At 43.0% G+C, this 26,713-nt stretch overlaps 1 protein-coding gene across 1 annotated transcript in view; it reads right to left on the minus strand.

The window, feature by feature from the left end:
* Nucleotides 1–26,104, minus strand: part of ASB4 (ankyrin repeat and SOCS box containing 4) — a 41,056-nt gene extending 14,952 nt beyond the window's left edge. Inside the window, exons 1-2 of the mRNA XM_084784966.1 lie at nucleotides 25,530–26,104; nucleotides 17,397–17,696 (exon numbers count right to left, since the gene is read on the minus strand). Coding sequence (XP_084641092.1) covers nucleotides 17,397–17,696; nucleotides 25,530–25,716 — 487 coding nt within the window. The 5' untranslated portion in view covers nucleotides 25,717–26,104. The remainder of the gene's footprint in view (nucleotides 1–17,396; nucleotides 17,697–25,529) is intronic.
* Nucleotides 26,105–26,713: the final 609 nt, after the last annotated feature.

Raw genomic sequence — 26,713 nt, forward strand, 5'->3', positions numbered from 1 at the left:
TCATTGCTGTGGATGAGTCCAGCCTACTGTGGGCAGTGTTGTTGTGCCTATTTGTCCTGGGTAGAAAACAGGCAGAGTAAGCCATGGGAGCAAGCCAGTGAGCCACACTCCTCCATGACCTCTGCTTTAGTTCCTGCCTGCAGGTTCCTGCCTGGAGTTCCTGTTCTCACTTCCCTCAGCAGTGGAGTGCGATTCCTAAGCTGAAACAAACTTTTCCTCCTAAAGTTGCTTTTGGTCATATTTTAACACAGCAATGGGAACCCTAATTCAGATGCTGCCTATTCATGATCAAGATACCAGCATTGATTTTTTTTAAAAAAAATCCCTTCTCACCACTTTTTAGCTGCAATCTTCAAGAATACAAATGAAAACATGGCAATTTGTCATGACCTCCTCTTCACATCATCATGAAAAACTATACTTTTCTTAGAAAAGGTAACTGGGATGGAATATTTATGGTGTCATGGATTACACAGTGACTTGTGACATATGTGAATACAAAGGAAATATTAAAACATATGGGTAGTAAAGATATCTGGAAGAAATTGATTGAATTTACTAACTTCAGGAAGAAGTTGAGTGCTCAGTCAGCTGTCTGCTTTACTGGAGTTGTTTCATCTTTCTTCTTCCCCTTTGGTCTCACTGGCTTGAACTACACCTGCCTTGGTGTGAAGGGTGGCAGTAGACTTCTATGCAGGTAAATCACAGCATGTTTGTTCAGTGCTCCCTTACAAACATATTAATAAAATCTACTTTGGAGCATTCTGCAGGAGTTTTGCACACTGTGTCTCACTTATTAAAACTAGTATTACCTTCAAGACATCTATTACTCAAAAGTTAGACCTAGTATTTTCCTGTTCAGAGCTCTTCATTGTCCATGACTTCTGAGATTGTCTCTCAAGTCTGCTTCTTTGTCAAGGATGTAATTTTGCACAGTGTCAAGTTTGTTATTAACTGTCACGAAAGCACATTTTCAGTTGCCTGCTTTTTTCTTGTTTCAATTTTGTCCTTTCCGTCTACAGTCTAAAGCAAATATATTTCCTTGTGTCTTCCGTAGTCTTGTCTTAAGTGAAATCTCAAATGGAAGGCCATTGTCCTTAAGGTCCTGTTCCTCAAGAACTTGCACAGCCCATGGTATCAGCAGAACCAGCCCCTGCAGGCTGGCCTTTAAAGTTTATGTCACAAAGTCAGGGTTTCTTTTATTCTTGCTTTCAGTAATCTCACCAACCCTAATGACTCCTCTATTTTCATGGAAGATGGATGTTTCTGGCTCATTCTTTCTTTTCTCTCTATCTTGACACTGTTCTGCAATTATGTGTGTGTAGACCATCCAGCATCCTCACGGTCATGATTCTTGACTCTTCTAGGGATAATTTCATCACCATTATCAAATACCTGGGTGGACCTGCCTGTTGTGGATTCTCTGATAAATGCTTACCCCTGTCCACACTGTTAGGCTCACTTTGAGTCCCTGGTTTAAGTTTTCCAGGTGCCCTTGGCTAAGTCTTTCAGCCTTTCTTTAATTGCCAACACATGCTAATTTTTCCTAAGGATATAATTTAATCAGTATAAGTAAAGTGTGCTTCTGTGAGAATATTCAAATGCCCAAAGCTTAGAGCAATAGAAGGCCTTCACTCATAGCCCCTGGGTACTAGATGCAGGTGACCAATCTGAGAATCAAATGTCCTCTATTTGCTCCCTCAGGAATCCCAGTCTAACCAGTGTGGTGGCTTTTTCATCATGATATGGAGGAGGCTCCTCAACCGAGTGACACATGGTTATTTCTCAGGGAGAAAAAAACTTGAAATCCCCATATGAATTTTTCACTGCACAAAGCTGAGAGTACCTCTATCTCTTCCATAGAGTGTAACACCTTTCTTTGATAAAAAGACAATGATATGTTGATGTATTTTTGCTTTGTCCCATTGTTTCAAGAAACATCATGCTGAGTGAAAGAAGCCAGATACAGAGGATCACTGATTGTGTGAGTCTGTTCATATGTCAAGTCCAAAGTGGACAAGAAAGTAGAGACAGAAAGCAGGTCAGTGATTCCCTATGAGAAGAAACCTGGGGGAAAATAGAGGGTGATTGCTGAGGAATATTGCATGGGTTTTTGGTTGGGTGATGATGACGTGTTCCAAAATTGACCATGGTCATGGCTACACAACTGCGCACAAGTTCCAGCTCTAGCTTCTGTGAATACATTTTACTATAGTAAATAAGAAAAGACTTCATTGAGTTGTTATGTTAAGAAAGAAATGGCCTAAGTGTTTACTGTACTCAGTATCATAAAGAAAGAATAAAACTGAGTAAGTGATGGCGAGAGTAGTGAGGAGTGCAAAAGTAGGTGATTTTGTTGTTGTTGTTTGTTTGTTTGTTTTGTTTTCTGTGATGAGCATTTAGGGATGTGTCATGGTGAGGAAGAGAACATGTAAGTTCATGGCAAAAGGCACCAGACAGAGGAAGCCGCAAAGCCAAAGGTTCTGAGTTGGAACAAGGTTTTCATGCCCACAGAACATAAACAAGGCCAGCACTGAAGAGACAAGTAAAGGGAAAGTAGAAAGTAGCAGGAGGGGAAGTGGTGAAGAACCAGGGAACACACAGAGATGAACCAACCAAAAACACCTCTGTCACTGCTTGGCCAGGTGGAGGGGACCATGAAAGCAAAGACATTCCTGGAGCTCTACGATGGCAGTCAGGAGTAACCACTGTTCTTGGAGTTGGCTGGCCATGAAGGGTGTAACCTGAGGTGGTCCTTGTGGGGAGAGATTTTGGCACTGGCAGGGGTCATTTTGTGGGATGTAAGACACAGTAAAAGCTGGCAAACAAAGATGTCTACTGCCTTTTCCCTGTGAGCAACTGCAAGAACAAGACTGTCATTTACTGAGACAGGGTAGCTGCGGGGGCGGGAAGAGCTCCTTTCTTGGTGTTAACTTGGACGTTACTATTAATTCTCCTGGGGCGATGAGTTTTACAGAGTGGGATAGAGGGTTCTGGATGCCCAGCAAGAGGGCCAGGCTGGAAAATCTCAAGTGAACACCATTGCATGATATTGAAGCCCCAGAACTGGGTGCGATGGGCTAAGCCATATTTGAGTTTGGACAGGAAAACTTGTAGAGGCACCCAACACGTAACTGCAGAAAAGAGAACGAGTTGAAGACAGCGCCCAAGGGAACTGCAAATCAGCTCAATGTTGTCCACGTAACTAAGCGCGCTCTTCATTTGCCTATTCTCAGAGAAGGCTCCTCCCGAAGGCTCACTGCTGTGTGTTTTCATTAGCAATACCGGAAACAGGAAGCGGATTTGACAAATTCGTTTCCTGCGTCCACCGGAAGCAAATCTTTTTCATATCAAGGCTTATCTGCCAGCTCTCCGTGCCACTGCTTCTCATCCCCGTGGAGGCAGATGCTTTTCAAACAGCCCATGTTTATTTATCATTTTGTTTATTTTAAAGTTACCGAACCTGAAAGGATAGATATCCTCCAACTGCACAGCTGGAAAATAAGATGCAGGCACTGACTGCATTCAGTCATCTTACATTTGCTTTTTCGTTTTCGTTTATCTTTTTTAATTTGAAAACTCGCTGGTTTAAATGTAGCAAAGTAACCATAGATAAGAGTAAATAGCACAGACTTCATGGAGAATGGACCGTTATTATACAATCTTGCAGGACATGTGAAGTGAGACCATATCTGCACTGGAAACTGTTGAGATGCTGTTTGTTTTTGTTTTTGTTTTTGTTTTCTGTAGAAATGAATGCTATTATTGTCGTTTAACTGGAAAAAAAAAAAAAGAGGCTAATCCAGAGGAACTTTTTAAAAAAGCTATGAATTTGAAAATAACAAAAGAATAAAGCCTTCCTCCTTTACCCAGGGACACAATCCTGCTCTGTTTGCTTTCAGAGTAAGAGGAGGCCTGGTCCAGTTCCAGAGACAGCTGAGTGGCCATGTCTGCACTGATATGGGACAGGGTCCTGATAGATGAGGAGCATCACATGACAAGGTATCAGCTGAGTGACCATGGATTTCCTTCTCAGGGGCAGCAACAGATGTAAAATCCTGGATGAAACTTCTGTCCCTGGTGGAGCCACTGTCCTTGACAATGAACAAGGAGTCCATTAGTCCAAAGGCAGTAAGTAGTGGTGCTCTTCTGCAACCAGTGCCTTACAGAATGGCTGCTTATCAAGTCTCTTTGGAGGATGAAGGGCAAGAAAGGAGCCCATGTCTGTCTAGATCTCTCTCTCTCTCTCTCTCTCTCTCTCTCTCTCTCTCTCTCTCTCTCTCTCTCTCTCTCTCTCTCTGTGTGTGTGTGTGTGTGTGTGTGTGTGTGTTTTACTGGAGCTGAACCTAGGGTATTATGCTAGCAAGCCTTTTTTTACCTTTTGAGACAAGGTTTCACTGTGTTGCCCCAACTGAGCTTAAACTCACATTGGAGACCAAAGTGATCATGAATTTGCAGTCCTCCTGTTCCAGCCTGCTAGCTGGGATTACAGGCATGTGACACCAGGCGCAACTAGGAAGGGGACCCTTGGAGAAAGACCTTCTACTAATACAGTTTGGGTGGTCGCCACCTGTTATGTCCAGGGCTCCCTATGTGTCATGGGGAAAAACTGAGACTGACAACCAAGTCATCAGAAAAAGCCGATGGGGCAGGGGTGATTGTTAGGCAAAATAGTTGGTGGTAGTTAGCTTCCTATTACTGTTGTAGCACACTATCACAAATGAAGTGGATTGTCAAGGCACAAGTACAATTCCAAAGGCAAGAGATTGGACAAGCAGAAGTGGTAGTTAATTTTATCTATCGACTTGTCTGGACCATATGGCCAAATATTTTATTGGATATTTCTCTAGATGTTTCTGTGAAGGTGTTTGGCTTTTATTGTTAATTTGTTTAGTTATGATATAAAATACTGGGTTTCATTATGATGCATATATATGTATATATGTATATACACACACACATATATACGTTGATCCACTTGCTCCCCAACTAAACAGTCCCCCTTCTGCTTTCATTTCCTGTACATATATGAAACTCACATGTATATTTTTACACACATGAAAAAAGGACAACATTTTGTCTTGCTCCCTGCCCTCACTGCTTCCTTGTTTCCATTTGTGGAAAGTGAGTTTTGGGTGAGATTCTTGCTTGAATCAGTGGACTCTAAATAAAGGCAGATTGTCTTTCCAACCTGCAAGAAAGATCCTGGTCACTGGCCGCTGCTCTTCCCTGGGCCTGCCTCAGACAGGAAGCAGGAAAGGAGACTGACGTATGCAAGGCCTCATAGGCTCGCTGCACTCAATGTGAGTTTCTTTTCTAGCCACAAGACCCTTATTCCAGACTAGTGTTTCCCAAATTCTATTCTGTGACATATTAGTACTGGGTGGTATATTAAAACAAAACAAAACAACAAAAACCTTTATGATTAGGTGTGTGTGTGTGTGTGTGTGTGTGTGTGTGTATGTGTGTGTGTGTGTGTGTGTGTGTATTCTGTGCATCTTTGTATGGGAATAGCCCATGTTAGCATACACAAAATCTGAGGGAAGCTGTCTTCTTTAAGACATTTCATCATCAAGCCTTCTGTACCACACCTGTTAACCACGTAAAACTGTGGCCTTGGGAGAATGAGTTCCTAGGCAGAAGCAAAGATGCTACACAGATCCAACATGAAAGGACATGATACAGGTATGGGGGCCTCGGGGTCTTGTTTGGTTTAACCATTACCCCAAATGCTGAGTCACTTGGCCTATTCACAGTGTCTCCATTTAGTAGGTGAGAGCTAAGATTCATTCTGGCTCTGTTCTGCACAAGTAGTGAATAAAAGCCAGGACTTCAACTCAGGGAACATTACTGCAAAACTGATACTCTTAGGAATGACTTTTGAGTTTACTTTTTTTCACAAGCAAGACAGATGTGTGCCCACTCCCCGCCGTGATCCGACCTGTAATGTTAGCATAGAAGGAAGTGCTATAAAACTGTGACTTTCCCTTAACAGAAGCACCAGAGAATTCAGGTTCACTGGCTGACGTTCAGGTTATAGTGGAGACAAACTTTCTCTGAACAGGGCAACAGGAAAGAGTCCAGGATGGTCCCAGGACAACGTTACCTTACCAGTAACTCTCACTAGCAAACATGAGACAGCACCACCTGGTGGGCAGCTTGGGTACTCTATATTGAGGTCAGTCTATAACTACAATCTGGGTTTACTAGTTAAATGCTTTGCCCACAGTTCTGTTTTAAGTTTGTAAGTGGAGATGATATAGCTAACCTCATAAGATAGTCATGAAAGTTAAGGAGAGCATGCATAAAATTTCAGATGTGTAATAAAGCACCGTGCATGCATTTTTTAATTCCTCCCCTCCCCTATAGCCCAGCCTGGCCTAGAATTTGCCATCCTCATGTCCCAGTCCCCCATACCTGCAGTGCCATCATACCTGCAGTTCTTACAATTATTATTAAGTTCATCCTTCCTTTTTTCCGAGGTTCTTTTGACCTCATCTACATTATTTCAACTTTGCTTACAGAGAACAAATTCACTTCTACCATGCCACTTCTTAGCTGAGTCTGGTCCTGTTCACTGGGGAAAGGTTTAAGGGGCTACCAAGCTCCTAAAACCTTAGTGAACAAGGGCCAAGGATGCCATGTGTCTTCGGGGTGTCTCTCAGTATATTAGCGAAGACCTCTTCTCTCTTCTGGGGCAATGTTTTGTCTCAGAAAAGGCAAGTGTCTGCTTTTCTCCAGTTCCCACAGGCTTTCCAATGAGTGGAGATATACTAGGAGCTGGCATTTGCCTGACACTTTTGCCATTTTCCCTCATTGTGAGTTTTCTCACTTAGATTAATAGAAGGCTGAGATGAAAGCCTCAGGATCTTGTTGATTTAACCATTACCTCCAAATATGAGCCCTTGATCCCCTGATGAAATTGTTTAGATTATCTGCTGTAAGTTATTGCTTACAAAGAAAACACTGCCTTTCAGTTTCCTAATCTGATGTCTTTTTTTTTTTTCTGAATGGTGTTTAAAATGTTCACAGGATAATGAGATCAGGCTCTTCTAAGCAAGGAAGATATTATAGAAGGGTTGTTGGGGGAAAAAAAATAAAGTAGTTCAGGCCCAAGGAAATGTCATCCTTTAATTTCTGGTTCTAGGCGCTTTGAAAGGAAGCTGCAATGGTTCCTGAAGGGGGAACTTAAAGCTGACAAAGCTGACTGGGGAAGGGAACTGAATGTGCCCATAGAAGGATTCTGAAAATGCTGGATGCTGGGGCCTCCTGTGCACAGCAACGTCTCGCAATTCTGTGTTTGAGAAAAATAGATTGCAATAGTGTTGTGGGTAAGGACAACGTAATTGGTGATTAGATTTTTAAAGAATTAAAACTTTAAAAAGCAGCAAGGTGGTCACAGGTGTGTTTAGGGGCAGGCGGTTTATGCTGCACCAGGCTGTTTCTGTTATCTGGTGTCTTGCAGCATCTCCTTACTGGAGGCCAGAGCTTTGCATTGCACCCAGCCAGCTGCTTCTGTTACTTAATTTCTTGCAGTTCTCATCTGGAGGCCAAAATTTGGAAATTGATCGAAGTGGTGCTTTTAATTACAGGGTTTAATCTTAAGAAAAATGAATGTATTTTTAATATAACTTCTTCAATCACTCTCCCCCACTTTCTTGTATCGTCACAGCAAATCAGAAAACCCAGTGAAGTCATCATCGTCCTATTCAAAAGGGCAGAATTGTTCTCCCTTCTGAGAGTCTACTTATAAAACTAGACCTTCTGCATGCTAGGAAATGATGCAGTGAAGACAAATGATTGTTCATGGGCAGGAGCCAAAGAAGTATCAACTATTTTTCATGTCTTTTAATTAAGCACACTTACTATACCCAACTGCCTCCTCAAACTCTAGAAAAGCCTTCCAAACACCTCGTGGTGGTTGACTTTTTTCAAAGCTCATGGAACTTTGATATTTTCAAGCTAATGGGACAGTTAAGCTTCTCAGATCATGTCAAGAAAGCACAAAGCTTTTGTTGAATTCTTTAATTAGTCCACTCTCTCAGAAGGGAGCATAGTGTACAGTTTGCAGCGAGACCCAGTAGGACCCGCAAGGACTCCACGCAAACTTCACGGAGCCTGACACAAGTGAGGCGAGCCTCCTTTAACTTCCCCAAGTTTGTGACTTCTCGTCTGTGAAATGAGGAAAATGATGTTCACTTCACACGCTTGTCAAAAGGATTGAACGAGACATTTTATTCTAAAGCACCTGACATGCCCAGACTGTACATGCCTTAATATACGCTATTTTCCTTTCCATTTTCCCCTTCATGTGCATATATGCTGGAGACATCAATTTCTTTTATGCATAGAGCTGATGCTGTTAACTTTATTAAGCAAGCTTTTTCCATTAAGCATTTATCCTTATTCATTAGCTTGGAGGACTGGCGCACAAAGATATTAAATTATTTACTCAAGTTTAATGAATGAAATTGAAAACCTTTTTCCCCTGCTTAACATGAATGTGCCCTTTTCAGTATGCAGAGCCTTGTTGCATTTATTCAGAAGCTATTGCTAAGTGCTTAGTTTGGAACACAGGATTAATGAGCCCGGAGACATAGCGTTGGTCACCATGGCGACCAAACTAGCTTTCCTCTCCTCTGAGCTCAAAGAACGGATGTAGGATGCTTAGCTCTGGCCTGCACTGTATAGCTGGGTGGTTTTTCATATATCTGACTCCCTGTTGCTGCTTCCAATTATTCCCTAATTCCCTTGGAAAAAATAAATAAAAAGAACATCCCCGGTTCTTTGGGGGCTTTGCTTCTTCTGCTACTGCCCCTATCCTCCTCCCTGAGGTCATTTATCTCCCCATCAGTGCTGTAGCTCCGACACCTGAATCACATTTTCCTTCAGTCCGTAAATGCTTGCCCTTCTTTTGGGTGTCAATCAAATTCACAGGCAGCTGACCCAACGCCCTTGTCTCTCAGATTTTGGATCTTATTCTCTCAGGTGACTTTCCCTCCCCCGTGACCCCCTACTCACAGTCAAGCCTGGACGGAGCCGTTGGCTGATGTTAGTTGGTCTCTGACAGTCACTAACTCACACACCCAGTTCTCTGATAGAACCTTCTAGCCTTATGTCTCGCTTGCTTGCTATTCGCTGCAGACACTCTGGGGGACTTGTCCTTTCTTCCCTATAATCTCTTTGCCCATTAGGAGTTCCTTACTTTCGTCCCACGCCCTCCAGATAGTTCTATGGCCCCTACCAGTCCTCTCCCGCCAAAACTTGAAATTCTCGCCAGTTCACCACAGCAGCCACTCATGCTCGGATTGACGGTGAACCCTGAGGGACCGAGGCTCAGTGTCAGTGCCTGCTCCCAAACAGCTGGATGGCATGTGGCGAGAACCGCACCGCTGCTGTCGTAGCTTCAGAAACACAACTGGCATCGTCACGAAGGTCAGCAGGGAAGTTTAGCTGCCCCCTCCAGGCAGCCCAGCATTTATCTTCCTAACTTATTCCCTGGACCCTGTAATTATCATGCCAAATGTCTTGCTGCCAGTCTTTAAGCCTTGCCCTGCTCAGGACTCCTTATGACTTGATTTACTTAGAAAATACAATGCAAATGGAGACTTCTTCAAACCCTGATGGCCTGCCCTTAGTGCCCTAAGTCATGATAGAAGTGGGGTTTTCTCCTCCAAGGGCAAACTTATTGCCTCCTGTGGACCTCATTCGCCACACTTCTCAGAAACCTCATACCATAAATTATTCCTCGTCTCTTCCTTGTCTTCAAACTCTGAACACAGAGTACAATTTCCATCACTTTGTATGTTCAGGTGATGTGACATATATATATATATGTGTGTGTGTGTGTGTGTGTATATATGTATATATGTATATGTACACACACACACACATACACACACACACACATCTCCTTCTTGCCTTCTCTGCACAATACTCTTAAAAGGTTTTGTCCACACTCATGGACAACCTCACTGTAGTCGTCAATATCCTCAGTTCTGTTTCTGTCTCTCAGGTTCTATCAGCATCCATGACACCTGAGCAACAGAAATCTTTTAATCCCCAACTTACTGTATGTCCCAGTAACACTGACTATGTCTGAGTTCTCTCTCCTGGCAAGTTAATTCACATGGGAAAGGAGAAATGAATGCAATCACCCAAAGCTGAATACAGTTTTTCCGGTAGTGGTGATGGATGGCGGTAGCTCTTGTTCCGGGTTGAAGATTTAATATAGATCCAACAGTGAGCCCGCAAAATGTACTATGCATTTAGCTATGCTGGAAGAAAAGACATCTGTCCCCATGACACTCACAAGTAGACATTAGTCAAGGAGTAAGGACCATAGATGTGTATAAGCATGATAAAAGGGAAAAACGCAGCATCCAGCAAGAATTTAGCAATGTCCTGTGGAAATAGAGAGCGCAGCCTGCACTTTTAATGGTGCTCGTGGGAAACGGACTTCAGAGGGGACGGCTGTTTTCAAGACGTGCGTGGGAGCTTATTTTAGCTCTGCTAGAAGGAGAGGGTGATACGCCAGAGTGTAGGCTTGCGTGCTGTGTTTGCACTGCCTGCAGCCCACCAGCTAGGGTACTGGCAATTCGACCATGAGTCTCTAGGGAGAGGCCAGTTAAATGTTTCCTTTAGAGAATCTAACCAGAAAAAAAAAAAAAAAGATCTCAATGACTAATCTAGCCAAATCCCCCATTGAGTGAGGCTAATAATTTACAAACTTCACTTGGATTTCAGTCATTCCATCTCAGATGAAGGGAGACAGCCAACAATTGGAAGACAACCCAGACACTCTGTAGCAATCCTATCAGAAAACGAGCATAAAGGTAAAACTGTGTAACACAGAAAAGCAGCCACAGGAGCAAAGCCAGGGGACTAATATTCAAATAATAGCAAAATATGAAGAAAAACATTCCAGAATATTTCTCAAAATGGGCAGAGAAGTATTGCAGGGGTTGGAAGAACCTAGGAAAGTAGATAAAAACAAATGCATCAAAGCAGACCCTTGTGAAATTTCAGAACAGGGGGTTGGGGGGGCCGGGGGGAAAGAAACCCCTAAACTCTCCTCCAGGAACGAATATCATAGGTCATAAGCAAAGGCTGAAAAAGTAAATAGCTTCAGATTTTTCCGGCTGCATCTGGAAAGCCGAGGCTGTCGGGGAATGCTGTTATCATGATAGAAGGGAGTGATTATGAAGCTGGGCTTCTCTGTCAATCAAGGAAGAGCAAACGCAAACACACAGTGGTGTTTATCATAGGCAGCACGGATTTCTCCAAGCTCTTGTTAAGGATATGGTTGGCTCAAAAAGCAACAAAGTAAGATTTCAAAAAAGGCATGAGGTGGGGAGGGGACAATCTGACCTAAGGAAAGGAGGGAGGTTGGGATGGCAAGGAAAGGTCCCGGGGGTGGCAGTGGTTCCCAGAGCTGACGGAACAAGAATGAAGGCTCTGCAAGGGGCTTTTCCCACCCAGAAAATGAAGTTGGTTAAAATATTCCCTGAAGTTAAATATCTTTAAATGAAAGGTATAAGGGGGGAAAAAGGCTAAAATATCAATGAATACATGGAAATCTAAGCAAAAATATGTTAAAATGAGGAGGAGGAGAAGGTAGGAACCATCCCACCCCACAACTTATGTCAATGCTCTCATTCAGTATAAGAGACAAGGTAAAGGAAAGCAGCATTCGGAAGACAAGGCAATTTAGAGATGTCCTCTGTCATCCTACCAGAGGTGGCCGCAAATAGCATTGCCTATAATTTACTGTTTCGGTTTCTCTCTTTGTGCAATGAGAGATTTTTTTTCCCCTTTGTTTCTTATTTTTAATAGTGATATGTAATTTCTTTTTAAAGTGATTTTTAACAAACCATTTCAACCTAAAGAAAAAAAAATTAAATTCAAATTGCCTAGGGATACTCAAAATATGACAGAAGTGGTAAGCATCTTTGGAGTGGCCTGCAAATGAATGAAGTGGCCAGATTTGTGCTGTCACAGTGAATATATTGCCCAAGGGATGGGAAGGTGGACAGCAGTGAGGTGAGGAGGGACACGTCTGGCCAGCAGGTGTGTGGCTGCTTCCTTATTAAAAACGAAGGCATCACTGGTCAGAGACTTTCCTGAGTAGGTGGCTTGTGTTACTGTAGCACTCAGGAGCAGGGGGCGGGGTTTTTTTTAAAGGCAGGGTCTTCTTTACATTACATTCTTTACATTACATTTTGTTAGAAGCCATTTGAATTTTTATAGCCTTCCTCAGGTAACAAATTTTCCTCCTACTGTCAGGGTTTGCTTCATGTGTCGCGAAGCAAGCTGCATTCATTTTCCTCTTAGGAAAGGGGATAGATAGAAATAATGTAGTGCTCAGGAGCCAGCCAAACCTGACCTGACTCTCTTTATTCATAGGGAAATGCAGGAAGCAAAGAACAGACATTTTCGTGGAGGTAAATAAGCCCTCTCAACTGATGAACACCATTATACTAATACCAAAGGAAACAAAGGCCAGAAGATGGCGGCATTAAGTAGAAAGGCAAACAGAAAAATAGCAGGCAAAATCCAGCCTGGGACAAAGCCGGCTCTGCAACAGTGAAAAACAGGACAAAATCCTTCAAGAGAAAATTGCATGCAATTTTTTGGACTCAATTAGCCTTTTCCACAAAGAGCACTTTCCACAAAGAGCCCATTAAATAGCAAATGAAATTACGTCGGTTTTCAGTTGCCATGGCACTGGTCCCTTCCTCTAATGGACTTCTCTGGTCCTGGGTTTCATGTTAGCTTGGCTTATTTTCCTTGCCTGTGCACTGTCTCAATTCCCTCTGCCCTGCCATGAAGACATGTATGTGACTTCTTCCCCAAAACGCTTATCTCCGACATAATCCCGGGAAGACAGCTGAATTCCCTAGAGGCTGAGGGTGTGAAACCAAGCCGAATCTCCCTGTCATGAGCTATGAACACGACAGTTTGAATTAATTTATGGTAGAAGGTGCAGCCATGTGCTCAGGGCTCCTAGAGCTGTTCTCCTCTGACCAAGGACTGTTTAGCAAATGCTGCCCCCTGGGCTGAGGAAAGAAAGATGCCCAGAAAGGCATGAAGGTTGTTCAGACTCTTCTGGGCTCTCTAAATGAGAGAACTAGCCCACAATCTGCTTTTCCTTCATCCAAAGAAATGAGAGGGGAGGCACAATTATTTCGTTTATAATTTTGTTTTTCTATTGATTCGTATTAGCCAGATACCCTACTTCCAAATAGGTAGAGAGAGGAAACTTGAGCTTAGGTGCTGGAATGGTGGCCTGACATGTGTAGGACCCAGCATTGAATAAACCCACATCCCTGCAATCTCAGAACTTGGGTGGTAGAGGCAGGGGAAATGAAAGTCCCAGGTCATCCTAGATTCCATCCCAAGCCAAAGGGCAGCCTAGGTTAAATGAGTCCCTATCATTAAAAAAACAAAAAAACATCCTAAAACTTACGGGTCCTAATTTCTAGACGTGCCTTAAAAAAATTGCGTAGAAGCCAGAGAGATGTGGCTCAACAGGCACATGATAAACCCACATGATGAAGGAGATAGCTGACTCCAGAAGCTTCTTTCTCAACTCGACACAATAACAACAGAGCACATGTGCATGCTATAAACACACATGTGCTGTAAAACAATTGCAAAAAGTTATTTAGATACTGTTAAATATTATCTTACATAACGTTTGATGAATACCTTAGCTATGATACACAGTTTATACCTCCCTATAAAAGGCTATTTTAAAACCTTTAAACATTAACCAAATCCGGTGCCCATTCCTGTACCCTAGCACTCAGGAGGCCAAGAAAAGAACATTTCTACAAGTTGGAGGCTACCTTAGGTTGAGTACCAGGCCAACCAGAGCTACACCTGAGACCCTATATAAATAGATAAAAAAGAAAGAAAGAGAGAGAGAAAGAAAGAAAGAAAGACTGTCCATATAAATGAACACCCTTATGCATCATTTAATGTGATGCTTGGGATACAGACAGCATAACAAAATATTCTACTAAGAAAATAAGTATTTTTACAATTTCCACTTATATATCAGTCTGTGGTGGTGAAAGTAAATCAGATATTCTTAAGATTGTACAACACATACACGTACACAAGCACACGCATACATATGGGTATGTATGTGTAATATGGAAAGTTTGGAAATTCCAGCATACAGTCTACGGATTGTATAATTTATATACAAATTGTACAATCAAATCATCTTTTTACTCATCAAAACTTCCAACATGAAAGTAACAAGTGGGTGTCTGATACCCACACTGTCCTGAAGGACCACAGGATGCAGCCCAGCCCAGTCCTAAACTCCTGCTCAATGTGTCCAGCTTGCCTTTTCTGTGCTCCCTGACTCTCTGAATAGCCTTGTTTGGAGGGAACAACTAAAGCTTAAATTTGAGGCTGGGAATAAATAGGAGTCCCAGATCCAAAGTCCAGAATGTATCTCTAATCTCAGAAGTTGGGATCCCGGAGTTAAAGTTGATGTGTGTTGTCAAGAGTCCCTGCAGCCTGCACGCCCCTCACCCCTAGCTGAGGAGCTCTCAGCAGCCCAGACAACCATGTGAAGAATCATTCTACTTGGCAATGCAGCCGCTGCTAGGCAGTCCAGCCTCCAGTAGGTGGCGCCACACCCACGCTTATAGGGAAGGACTAATTGAACTTAGTGGGTTATTTTGTAAAAGAAGGGGGGAGGTGAGAGAAGACATGAAGCTGGAGGCGAATATATTAGGGGTAATTGAGCGAGGTTTAAAAAGCAGAAACCAGATATGGTGGGCATCATCACACTTTATTCCACACACGGGTAAAATTCTGAATGTTTAAAACTAGGAAACGAGAGTGTGAGGGCAGTCAGAGCACTCCTTGTGTGTCCCAGGGTGTCCTTATCACCCTTCTGTCTTTGCTAAGAGAATAATTGATCTATAATTTCTTAGGATACGAAATATAAAGTTTAAGCTAATTAAAATATAAACAAAATTTAAACTCAAACTAACTCAAGGAAGGAAGGAAATATAAAACGTGGAGGTGTCCAGAACATAGGAACTGAGTGAGCTGGTCGCATTGATCCATTCATCCCCAGTGTGTGTGTGTGTGTGTGTGTGTGTGTGTGTGTGTGTGTGTGTGTGTGTGTGTGTGTGTGTGTGTCCCTCTGTCTCTCTGTGTCTCTCTGTCTCTCTCAATCTCTCTTTCTTTTGGCGTCTTCTCCTTGTCTCTCCTTCTTGCTCTCTCTGTCTCTCTCTGTCTCTGTCTCTCTCTGTCTCTGTCTCTCTCTCTCTCTCTCTCTCTCTCTCTCTCTCTCTCTCTCTTGCTTTTCTCTCACTCTCAGTCTCCCGCCTGCTCTCTCTTTCTTCTTTCTCTTTCCCCCTCCCATCCTCCTTTCTTCTCAGGAAGCATCAGCCAAGCTGATGGGCCTTCTTCATTCCCAGGGTTTGAGAAGCATCTTTTAGGACCTCAGTAGTCCTACTGCACTTCCTAAATGAATTATTCTTGCATTCTTCCCCACTCTCATGGAAATGTCTACCTTTCTTGCTCTCCCTCGTTTTCAGCTGATGACTTTGCTTCAGCATCGTTGAGGGGAAACACATTAGACTTGAACAGCCTCACCTTACCATCATCAAACCTGCTCTGGCTTTGACAAGCATCTTTTATGATACACTTAATAAAAACGGAGGTGTGTCTCATCATCTACAGATTGCATCCTATCTCTGCTTTGGAAAACTGGATCTATGAAAGGTTACTAAGCAACGCCATTGTACCCATCCTCACGATATTCCTTCGGTGTCCCTGCTGTCACTTTTATCCCCGGCTGTAGATGATGCCCCCCTGTGGCCTCTCCCATCATCACAATCAGACTGTTGCCCTCTTTCTCCAGTTCTTTCAACAGTTGCCAGCACATTCTCTTCCAAAGACCCATTTACACTCTCCCTAATCTAACCTAACATCATGACATCAAACTGTGTTGTTGTTGTTGTTCTTGCTGCTGTTGTTGTCATCGTTTTGGTTTGTTTAGTTTTGCTGATTTGCTTTGTTGGTGTTAACCTGTCACCTGATTTAAAGGCTATCTTATTTAACATTGATAACTTTCCCTGTAGCTGGCTAGTAGTCCTTGCTTCTTCAATTCACTTCTCTCTTAATCCTGTGTTGCCAAAAGCAGGTTCAGGTCCCTTATTCCTCTGTCAGTCCGTCCTGCCCCTCCTACACTGGCTCCTGCTTCAGCTCTGGTTGTTTAAATGTTAGCATTTATCATGACTTTGCCTAGATTCATTCTTTTTAATTTGTGTTATTTCTTCTTGTGTTTTTCCAAATAATTGCTCATTGATTTTTACAGCTTGAACTGGCCTGAAACCTGTCATGTTCCTGTCTCAGTCCCCAAAGTGATAGAATTCTTAAATTCCAAGGCTACGTGGACTAGATTGCTAGTTATGCCTTGTCACAAAAAAAGATGAGAAAAGAAAGAGGAAGAAGAATGAATGAAATAGGGAAAGATGGGAAAAGTAGAGAGTGAGGAGGGGGTAAAAATAGGGGCTATGATGGCATGCAAACAAACTGCATGTATGGTAAAGGCAAACTATCTCATATCCAGAATAACCAAGCAGCGAGCAACTCATTCATTAAAAAGAAGCCAAAGGCATAGACAGATATTTCTCCAAGGTGAATATCACCTGTCTGATAAACATAAGATGACATTCACAGCATCTGTGAAGAAAGTCAGACTAAAACCACAAGGAGACACTGCTACATACTTATTGCTGTTGTGGTGGTGGTGGTGGTGGTGGTGGTGGTAGTGGTGGTAGTGATTTTGTTTTTCGAGACAGGATTTCTCTGTGCAGTCTTGGCTGTCCTGGACTCACTTTGTAGACCAGGCTGGCCTTAAACTCACAGAAATCCACCTGCCTCTGCCTTTTGAGTACTGGGATTAAACAAACAGCTGTGCTGCCATGCCTGGCTCTAAACGTTACTCACCATAGATGATATTTTCTCCTGGACAGCACTTCCCTGCTTTTATAATTGAAATTTATTTTGTTAATATTATATCTTCTTCTACTGAAATATGTACATATATACAGATATTCATGTATACATCTATACATACATATAAGTTGAGAGCGAGAACTGTTTTCTCTCTGTTACCACATTACCTGATGCATAGGAAGGGCTCAATAAGCATGTTAAGTAACTGCAAAAATGAATACATTTCTCATAAATATTCATATGTATATTGATTTTCATCCTGAATCACGTTGAAGGTGCTGAAATGCCTACCACATTGCCTGAGGAAGGGTGGATGACCAAGTCCCCAAGCCACGTGTATATCAACCCACATTACAGTCCATGTGTGTATAACCCAACACCAGCCACCCACCAAGTCTTACCTCGCCACACCAACTGCTTGGCACAGAGGATGGAGCTTGGTGTGGTGCAGAAGTGCAAAGCCGTGTGTCCGCTCAGGGAGTAGCAGTTGAGCTTTGCGCCACGGTCACAGAGAACCTTCACGCAGTCGAGGTTGGCCATTTCGCAAGCCACGTGCAGAGGGGTCTTCCCGTTGGGACGGCAGTTGATGGTAGCGTTGTGGTCCAGCAGTACCATCAGGCACTCCACGTGACCAAACAAGACTGAGAGGTGCAGGCCTGTTGCCCAGGAAGACTTCAACTTGTAACTGGGCAACCAATAGCCTGAAAAAGGAAAAGAAGGAAAGTTTACTTTTTGGCCCAGTGTTTCTCCGTGTTGTGAGGATTTTGACAGGATGTTTTACTTGTGCCACAACTAAAGAATTGAAGGGAAAATGGATCAGGAGTTTGTCGCTGACAGTTGATGAGTCTTGCAGAGCTTTGCTCTGAGGACTGGCATGGGTCAGGTTTTCTGCCACTCTTACAGTCCGCTCCTACACTCCTGTCCCTTCCGAGGTCTCAAACGCATGTTGGGTAACATTGCGTATGGTTCAAGTCATTCCAAAGCTCTCAATTACAAACTTATAATTTTTATTTGTACCCATTTTTCATCCCTGGACATAAAATTGTCAGTCAGTGTAGGATTTGGTTGAATTTTTTAAATTTTTCACAGCCATATTTTGCCTGCCTATTGGTTTATGCAGTATTTGTTTCTAAAGAAAAACTTTGGGCAAATCACAAATTTATATCCAAGATTCTTTTACTAATCTACAAAATGTGACAAAGGGGGAAAAGGGAAAGTAAGAGGGGTTCTCAGAATATGAATTCTGTGCTTATGCTAGAACAGGATCGTAAAGCTCTTTTTGAGCTTTCTAGCAGGCAAAGCAAACAAGGGACCCAGAAGCGTCACATGCACAACTGTGCCCACAGAGCAGGTACAAATAGTCAAGAGAAGGGTTCCTTAAACTAAGATCTTTAGACAAATTATTCTCACTACTTAAAATGTTTTGCCTCCCTTCTCCTGATCCAGCTTTTTGAAACAGAGTCTCACTGTGTAGCCCAGATGGGCCTTGAACTCACAGCAATCCTCCTGCCTCAGCTTCTCTAGTACTGGGACTACAGGCATGCTCCACTGTGCTCAGCTCATCCTAACTTTCTGTAGTCAGCATTCCTCAACAAGCACCTTATAATGATAGTTTCTCTATCTGCTTAGAAAGGTGTTAATTCTAAACATGAAAAAAAAGCAAACCAAAGGGTATTTTGCCCGCGTTATATTGGCAAAGATCAGATACTGTCTTGCTGCAATTGATTGAAAACTCATGCCTGCAACTGCATAGGATTAAAAAAAAAAAAAAGCAATCTTGGAAAAAACAGCAGAAATCTAAGAAAATACCATTTCTGGGGGAATGGTCAACCAATGACTGGCCCAGCTTGAGACCCAGGCCACGAGATGGAGCCTACCCCTGACACTATTAATGATATTCTGCTATACTTGCAGGCAGGAGCCTAGCCTAACTGTCATCAGAGAGGCTTCACCCAGTGGCTGACGGAAGCAGATGAAGAGACCCAAGGTCAAATATTAGATGGAGCTTTAGGGAATCCTGTGGAAGAGGCGGAAGAAAGATTAAAGGAACCAGAGGGGTCAAGGACACCACAAGAAAACCCACAGTATCGTAGGAGCTTCATAGAAACGGAACCACCAACCAGAGAGCATGCGTGGGACTGACCTACGCCCTCTGTGCATGTGTAACGGTATTGCAGCTGGGTCTTCATGTGGGACTCCTAAAGTAGGAGCAGTGGCTGTCTCTGACTACGTTGCCCGCCTTTGGATCCCTTTCCCCTAACCGGGCCGCCTTGTCTAGCCTCAATCACAGAAGATGCTCCTAGTCTTACCGCAACTTGATATGCCAAGGCTGGTGGCTCTCCACGGGAGGCCCACCCTTTTCTGAGGAGAAAGGGAGGAGGGGTGGATGGGGGTAGAGGGGATGAGCGGCATGGGCTGTGAGAAGAGGATGGAGGAGAAGCTGCAATCTGGATAAATAAATATCTTAATTAATGATTTAAAAAAAAAAACAGAAGAAAAGACAAAACCATTTTGGGGTAAAAATCAAAGAAACCCGGAATGTTGGCACTGGAAGGAAGATGACCACGCTCAAACTTACTGCCACCTTTTCAGCCTGCTAAAAAGCCATAAACCTCCTGCTTCAGTCTAATCTCGTGGACTGGGGCTATCTGTCACGTAAAGCTTCCTTGTGTATTTGACTTTGTGGAAGCAGGATAGGTTTAGCTCTAAGCCTGTGCTACAGATGACAGAGATGGGAGCGTGTACCTGAATGCATCTGTAGCATGCACATTGCTGGCGCAGAAAGGTGTTGTTTGTTTATGATGCCTCTTCCTCCTAGATTCCTAGCAGCACCAAAAGAGTTTTCTTTGCACATTTATTATATGGACCAGTCAATCATCCTTGGCTTTCAAAATGTCAGTTTCATCTGCGTCTCCAATAATCGTGGCTGGTAACTGGGGTATCAGGCTCTCGCAGACTGCAGCTTCCTGAAGTTTCACCAAACACCTAACTGCTGCCCCTAAGGGACTGGGTAGGAACTGCGGGAGCAGGTGACTGAAGGCTGGAGATACACTCGTGTCGGCTTTGAACCTACACTTCAGAACATTGGTGGTAGAGTTGGAGGTGGACATGAGAGGGGCTGGATAACTCAGCTTGCAGCAAACCATGAGAGCCAGGTTCTCTAGTAAGTCTGGAAAGAGGCAGACTGAGCCTCACACAGATCGGAGGTCATGTGAGCTCCTGAAGCCAAAGATGAGGGACACCAATTGACTGTGCTATAGCTAATGTTGATGCGTCAAAATATCAGAGTTTTCCCATGTGCTCAGACTGCACAGAGGGCAGGCTGGAGAGGAGGAAGAAAACAAAGCCCTTGTCAGGGCAGGTGGGGACGTGAAGAAGGTGCTGCCTCCCTCTGGGAAAAGACACTCATATTCCGTATTGGCATGGCTGCAAGCGGCAGGCAGACACGGATTCAGGAAAGCTTGGCTTCAGCGAAGGGCTATATCCACATTCCTATATCCCCTAGTTGCAGAGGCCAAACTCTCTGCATTTGCTGTTTGACACCTGCGTTGGCTCCCTAACTTGGCCGTAGCACATGGTGCTGTGATCAGCGAGGCTCTGCAAGTGTCTCTGTGGCTTGTGCCAAAGGCAGGAGAATAGGGGAGGAAAGTGTGACAATGTTTTTAGGCACCATGGAGCTTTCCTTCCGTCATAAAAGGGAATCAAGGTATATTGTTTGCAGGAAATAGATGTGACTGAAAATGACCATGGTGATCCAGTCTCAGAAAGGTAATATGTTTCTGTTCCATTTGCGCTCCCTAGATGCCATATAGTAAATACACATATGTGCACAGACTAAGTGAAGCAGAAGCGAAATTGTTCAGGGGAACAAAAGAGAAGGGGGGGGGAGGGGAGATAGGGAAGGTGGGGTGGGGGCAGGGGAGAGTATGTTTAGCATATCATATATACCTGTAAGAAAGAAAGGACTTTAAAAGTTAAAAAAAAAATGTTTTTCTTAACTCTCAAACTCTAATCTCCCCTAAATCTGTCAGAAGCTACCTCTGGTCTGCAGTTCACCACACACAGCTAAAAAGTTCGAAAGATGCGTTTACAAGTTTCACCCTTTCAAACCTTTGCAGGACTAATCCCTACGTGAGCACTTAGTGAGTGTTTTCCTTTAAATCTGCAGCTGAAGTCGTAAGCCTGCGAGGCTAGGCAGAAAGCCCCCTTCTGCAAGAAACTTGGTGAGGAGGGAAAGGTCACAGTCCGCTCCAGAGCCTGGAAAGGATGCACACCTCAGGTTAAACTAAAGCTAAGCCCAGGCTTCGAGGCAGTTATCAGCGCTAACGTTATCAACGGAAACCCAGCCCCACACGGGAGAAGCCTCTGGCTGCCGCCAAAGCTTGCACACACTGCTCTGGCTGGATTAGCAGATATTTGCTCGGACCATGTCCACATATTTACACAGCCCTGAAAGGTTATAGACCCAAGCACAATTCTAGGCTACCGTTTTAATAGCTAACATTCTTAGGATTATTCTCAGAGGCACCTAGAGCGACTCAAGCTTGAAATGCAAAGTTTTAAAAAAGAGAAACTTTCCCTGGCAGCTAGGAAAGGGGAAGAAGCCCGGCTCCCCCACCCTGGCCAGTAATTAATTAAAAAAATAAAATAAAATAAAAAAACAGGAAAATAAATTTATAAAAATGGGAGAAAAATAGGTAAGGAAAAAGATCATTTGTTAGCAATAAAAAGTGTTCGTGAAACTTGGGCATCGGCAACTACCTAGGAACGTAGATAGAATACCTGCCAGAAAATTTTCAAGTGAAGTCATTCATTGATTACTTGAATTAAAATTAATATGACCGCGCAAGGGCACCGGGAGCGGCTGTGGCCCATAAATGAAACACTTAAAGTACATTACACTGATTAATATAGGGTGCTCGTTAACCTCGCTAACTAGGGAGCTTCATGCCAGAGACAGCTTTGATACTCTGCCTGACTCGTTAGGGAGACCCAGGGTGTGTAGCTGGGGAAAGCGTTAAAAGCGGCCTCGACGGCAGCCGTCCATGGCTCCAGTGCACAGGGAACCATCATGATAGCGAGCCTTGGAGATTTCCCCTTTGTTTGATGCTACCCTAAATATTTTCTACTTGCCTCAGAATAAACTGTGTCATGACATCCGTTAACCCTTGAAGTGCTAGTTGCACCCAGCAACCAGTTAAAAACTCACTTGGGGACGGACTCACGGTTTCTTTGTGTCTTTGTATTTTAAAGTGACTGGGGCTGAGTTGGTGCTTGCTGCCAAGCACCTGAGTGTAAGCAGTAAAGGATGCCAAAAAATAAAAATAAAGTGACTGTCCAGTAGATGATATATATATTTTTTTTCTTATTTTCCTATGCTTTTAGATCTCTTGCCTGCCATTCTCTGGGACTTGTCTCCAGTGCAAACCAGCATGTCTTGATTGTTCGTTAGTGTTACGAAGGGAAAAAAGTGGACTTTTTACATTAACAAACCGGGATTTTATTGGAAGATTTTAGGGTAAAGCTAAAACTGACGGGGTCTGGGGGGGAGAATGAGACCTAACTTGAGGAACCGGGTGACACGCTGCCAAACCCCTGGCACAAGCTGAGAATTACCGTCAATGGTGTTGTGACTGTCACCTTCACTGTTTCCCAAGGAGAAGGACCCAAATCAGCAAGTAGGAAGAGTGCTCTGACCAATACCTCTGCTCCATACGCCTCACAAAACGCACACCGGCTTAGGGGTCATCTTCTAATTACTGATGCATGTCATACATCTTAGATTAGTGGGGGGGGGGGGGAGAGATTTACAGTCTAAGATGATTTCTTTGCCGGCAGAGTTCTGAGTTACTTTTCCAAACAGACCCTCGCAGGCTGATCCTGACATTAGATGGGACATGCTGTATTTAGTAACCAATTCAACGACTTTGGAAATCCTGTGGGAAAGGATGAAGGGTGTTTTTTTAGACCCTACATTGGATTGGATAAGGGTTGACTGCAGACCAGCTAAACCCCCTGAGGATAATCAACTGGTAAACACTGAATCCCATTGTCAGTTACTTAAGAGAGTTTCAAGGTGGCCAATATCTTTTACCTGCATCATACTCTGTTTTATTTATGACATGAAAATCAAGCAGAAGACCCCCATTCCTGGAGAGTAAACAGCTATGATCGCTTTCTGAGACTGGATATGAGTGATTCAGCTTCTTCGCTTCTTTTATTTAAAAAAAAAAAAAAGAATCAAACTGCATAGGGGAGTTTCATGGACACTTCTTGTTCACTTTTAGGAGTACAGCCCTTCCATTTAGTTTTTAAAAAAAATCAGAGTACCATGTAACTTTTCAACTTCCAATATGTCAGCTTTTACCTAATTTTTTAAAAAGTTCTCAGGAACAGGAGTCCAGCCACACGTCCCTCAAGGCCACACGGAGGCTGTTCCTGTCCTTTAGACAAACTCCAGAAGGGCCTGAGTGAGTGACTAATTACCTAGCAAGTTGTAGACTGCTCCGCCACACACTGTTCTGAGAATTGCTTTGTGAGGTTAAGACACTGATATCACCACTTAGGTCTACTTTACTGGGCCAGAAACAGGGTTCCATTCACTGCTTCCATTCGCGCCCCTAACAGTAGGAAAGCTGGTGTTAAGCTGGAGGCACCTTAGAAAAGTTTCAGGTAACTTTCAGGAAGTGGGATGTCACCCGAGGCTCATCCTGACTCCCGCAGTCATGGTGACTGGAGAGTAAAGTTATTTCTATACACACTGTGTGCACATGTGCACACTGATCTCCTGGACAGCCCTGAAAATACAAACCCAAGTCCTGTTATTTCCAGACGGATACCTACTACATAAAACTGGGGCTTTTTCCTTTCTTTTGGGGACAGTTTAAATTGCTGTGCATAATTGAAAACCACATCTCATAGCCAAAAATGCTAGAAAAAGAGTCATCAGCATAATTAAAAAGTTAGCTCCATACAGACCATAGGATATTTTGACAAGAAGAATTTAAAACACAAGGATTTTGCCCTCCCCATTTGGGGACTATGATATGAGAAGAAACAGAAATCAGTACCTTCTCACCAGGAGCTCACACACCCCACGTTTCTTTTTTTAGAACTTCTGAGCCCTTTAGTGATCTGCAGGGCTTACCTGCTTGGGAAATAAGAAAAGGTGGTCTTTGCCACTCAGTGTCAAATAGGTTAGCCACTGGCTTGAATCTGAGTCCTATTGTATGTGAAACATTTAGAAGTATCTTTACAATATGCTTAGGTTCTGGTGACATTAAACAAAGTCATAAGGTGCAAGGCACCTAATTATATAGCATATAATTTTTTCCTTCAACAGAATCCTTTCAACATTTAAAAATAAATTAAGACACCTTCATTTTTTTTTTCCCCAACAAAACAGCAATGACAATTTCTCACAAAGCACAAATCGAAAAACACAGTAACTGGCTTCAACTTCCTTCAGAAGTGACAGGGAATTAGGTCACAATTTCTCAATAAAGAGCATTTGTATCTGAAAATGGGTGATGCTAAGGATTTTATATGAGTAGAAATCAGATTTATATTTGGACATAAACAGCTACTCCCCGACTCTATTCCCAAGACGACTCCCCCCCCCCCCCGCCCAATTTTCCTCAGATAAAGGTGATGGTAAATAGAATATTTCTTTGCAGTATGCTCACCAGAGGGTCTAATTACTTAAGTTTTCCCATTAGCTAGTTGATTTGAGAAACTGGCATGAACGTGCTAACCTAGTTCTGATTTATTAAATAGTTTCAGGGAAAAAAAATTAAAGCCTTTTCTGTTGTAATTTTTGTTTTCCTTTTTTTTTTTTTTTTTTTTTTTTTTTTTTTTGTACAAAGCAGAGACTCCGAACTTTAATTTTTTTAACCTGTTATTGTAGCCCAGCAAAAGAGAAAAATAAAAGTTAACTTTGCAGTGGTTTGAGTTCAGCTTTTGTTCCTGCACTAAAAACCATTAAAATGATGCAGAGCCTGAAAGTGCCTATGGCACAGCCTCCTCCACTCATTAACTCTCTAGATGGAGGAGACGGGGTCCCCCTTTTTCACCCACACAGACATGGAGATGATAGATCTGTAAGTGACTGTTAGCAAAGAGTCAGCACCCTGGCCCGCACAGCCACGCCGTCACACATACAGCTCAGCAGTCGTCTGCCCGAGTCCGAGAGGTTTTCTTTATTCTATACCATCGCGGTCACAGGAGAAGTCCTAAACACCCCGTGCATGACAAATGCCACTACCCAGGACCCCAAATTCCAGGCACAAGAACGCAAAAGAGCAATAAGCAGAAATACACATAGACAAAAAGCTGTGTGCATTAACATGTAAACCAGCCCAAATGCACTCTAGTTTTTAAAAGGAAAGATTTTACAAATTAAAAGTAACGTCTAAACAAACACCTAGACAATAAGAACGATTGCTTTAAAGACAAAAACTGACCTGCTGTCCTAAAAATCCATTTTATATCTATCAATTTCACAATTACACCTCTGCATTTATATATTTTTTTACCTTGTTTGTAAGATGCCAAAACCATGTTCTCATCTTCAACTTCAAACACTGTGTCCACATCTATTTGCCTCTGGATTAAAATAGCCTCCAGTGTGGCGAAGTCATTTGATTTTAGAGCCTCCAGGAAATTTTTCTTAACTAACTTGGCAGCCCCAGCCTTGCTGCGAGGGGTGACGGCGCTGTCCATGCTCTGCGTCCTGTGGAAGCTGAGCACTGATTTATCAGGAGAGCAGCACCCAGCACACAGGCAAGGCTGGAGCGTCCACAAACTGCCGGCTAATTTTATCCCAAAGTTATGCTCGTCCGTTCTATTTATATAGGGACCATTCCCAACTTGAAAATATCCTCCCAGGCTGTCACTGAGTCCTCAGGTCCTTTAAACTGCAGATACGTAAGCAAGTCCCTTCCGCTGTGCGTGGTGTCGATAAGGAAAGCTCCTGTGACACATTTCCCAGCATGAAGTGTCACAATTACTCCTTATAAGACCGAAGTGAAAGTGTAAGATTTAAAAAGCTCTTAATGGCCTTTATGTTTTCTCCTCAACAAAAACATCTGGCGCCTGGCTGGAGCTCCAGTGCCTTAGCCTGCCTAACTTAATAGCCCAAAATGAGAATTTCTTTCAGTTGTTGATACACGTGCTACTGAAAACCTTTAATGATTTTGTGAAATGAGCCTGTAAAATCGAGCCTAATTATGCACATCTAAAAACAAACAGAAGGCTTGCCAATAACCTAGACTTGAAATTTTTTGATATTTTGAAAAATCAGGGGGTGGATTGTGAAGGGGGGGGGCGCATCATAAAAAAAAAAAAAAAGAACCTGAAGAAACAAAACAGATAAATGCAACAAGTGAATGAACTTTATTGAATCTTGTATTTTATTTCTCATATCAGTTAGGAAAAGCTGTGTTTAGACAAATTACAAAGACAAATACAGACATGATATTACTTTCTAATCTGAGAGTGTTGATTTGAAAACGTGGGAGTCAGGTATTTGGGTTATGTGAAAGAACAGTGTTTGCCCTCAAATAATGTGATGCATAATCAATTGGCATGCTGTCTAACACATCCTTTTACGTGTGTGTGTGTGTGTGTGTGTGTGTGTGTGTGTGTGTGTGTGTGAATCAAACCCAGGGTCTCACACAGCCTGTGCTTTACTACTGAGCTGACTGCATCCAATGTCTCT

The sequence above is a fragment of the Acomys minous genome (genome assembly GCF_964271855.1).
Source record: "Acomys minous genome assembly, chromosome: 6".
Taxonomy (NCBI): Eukaryota; Metazoa; Chordata; class Mammalia; order Rodentia; family Muridae; genus Acomys; species Acomys minous.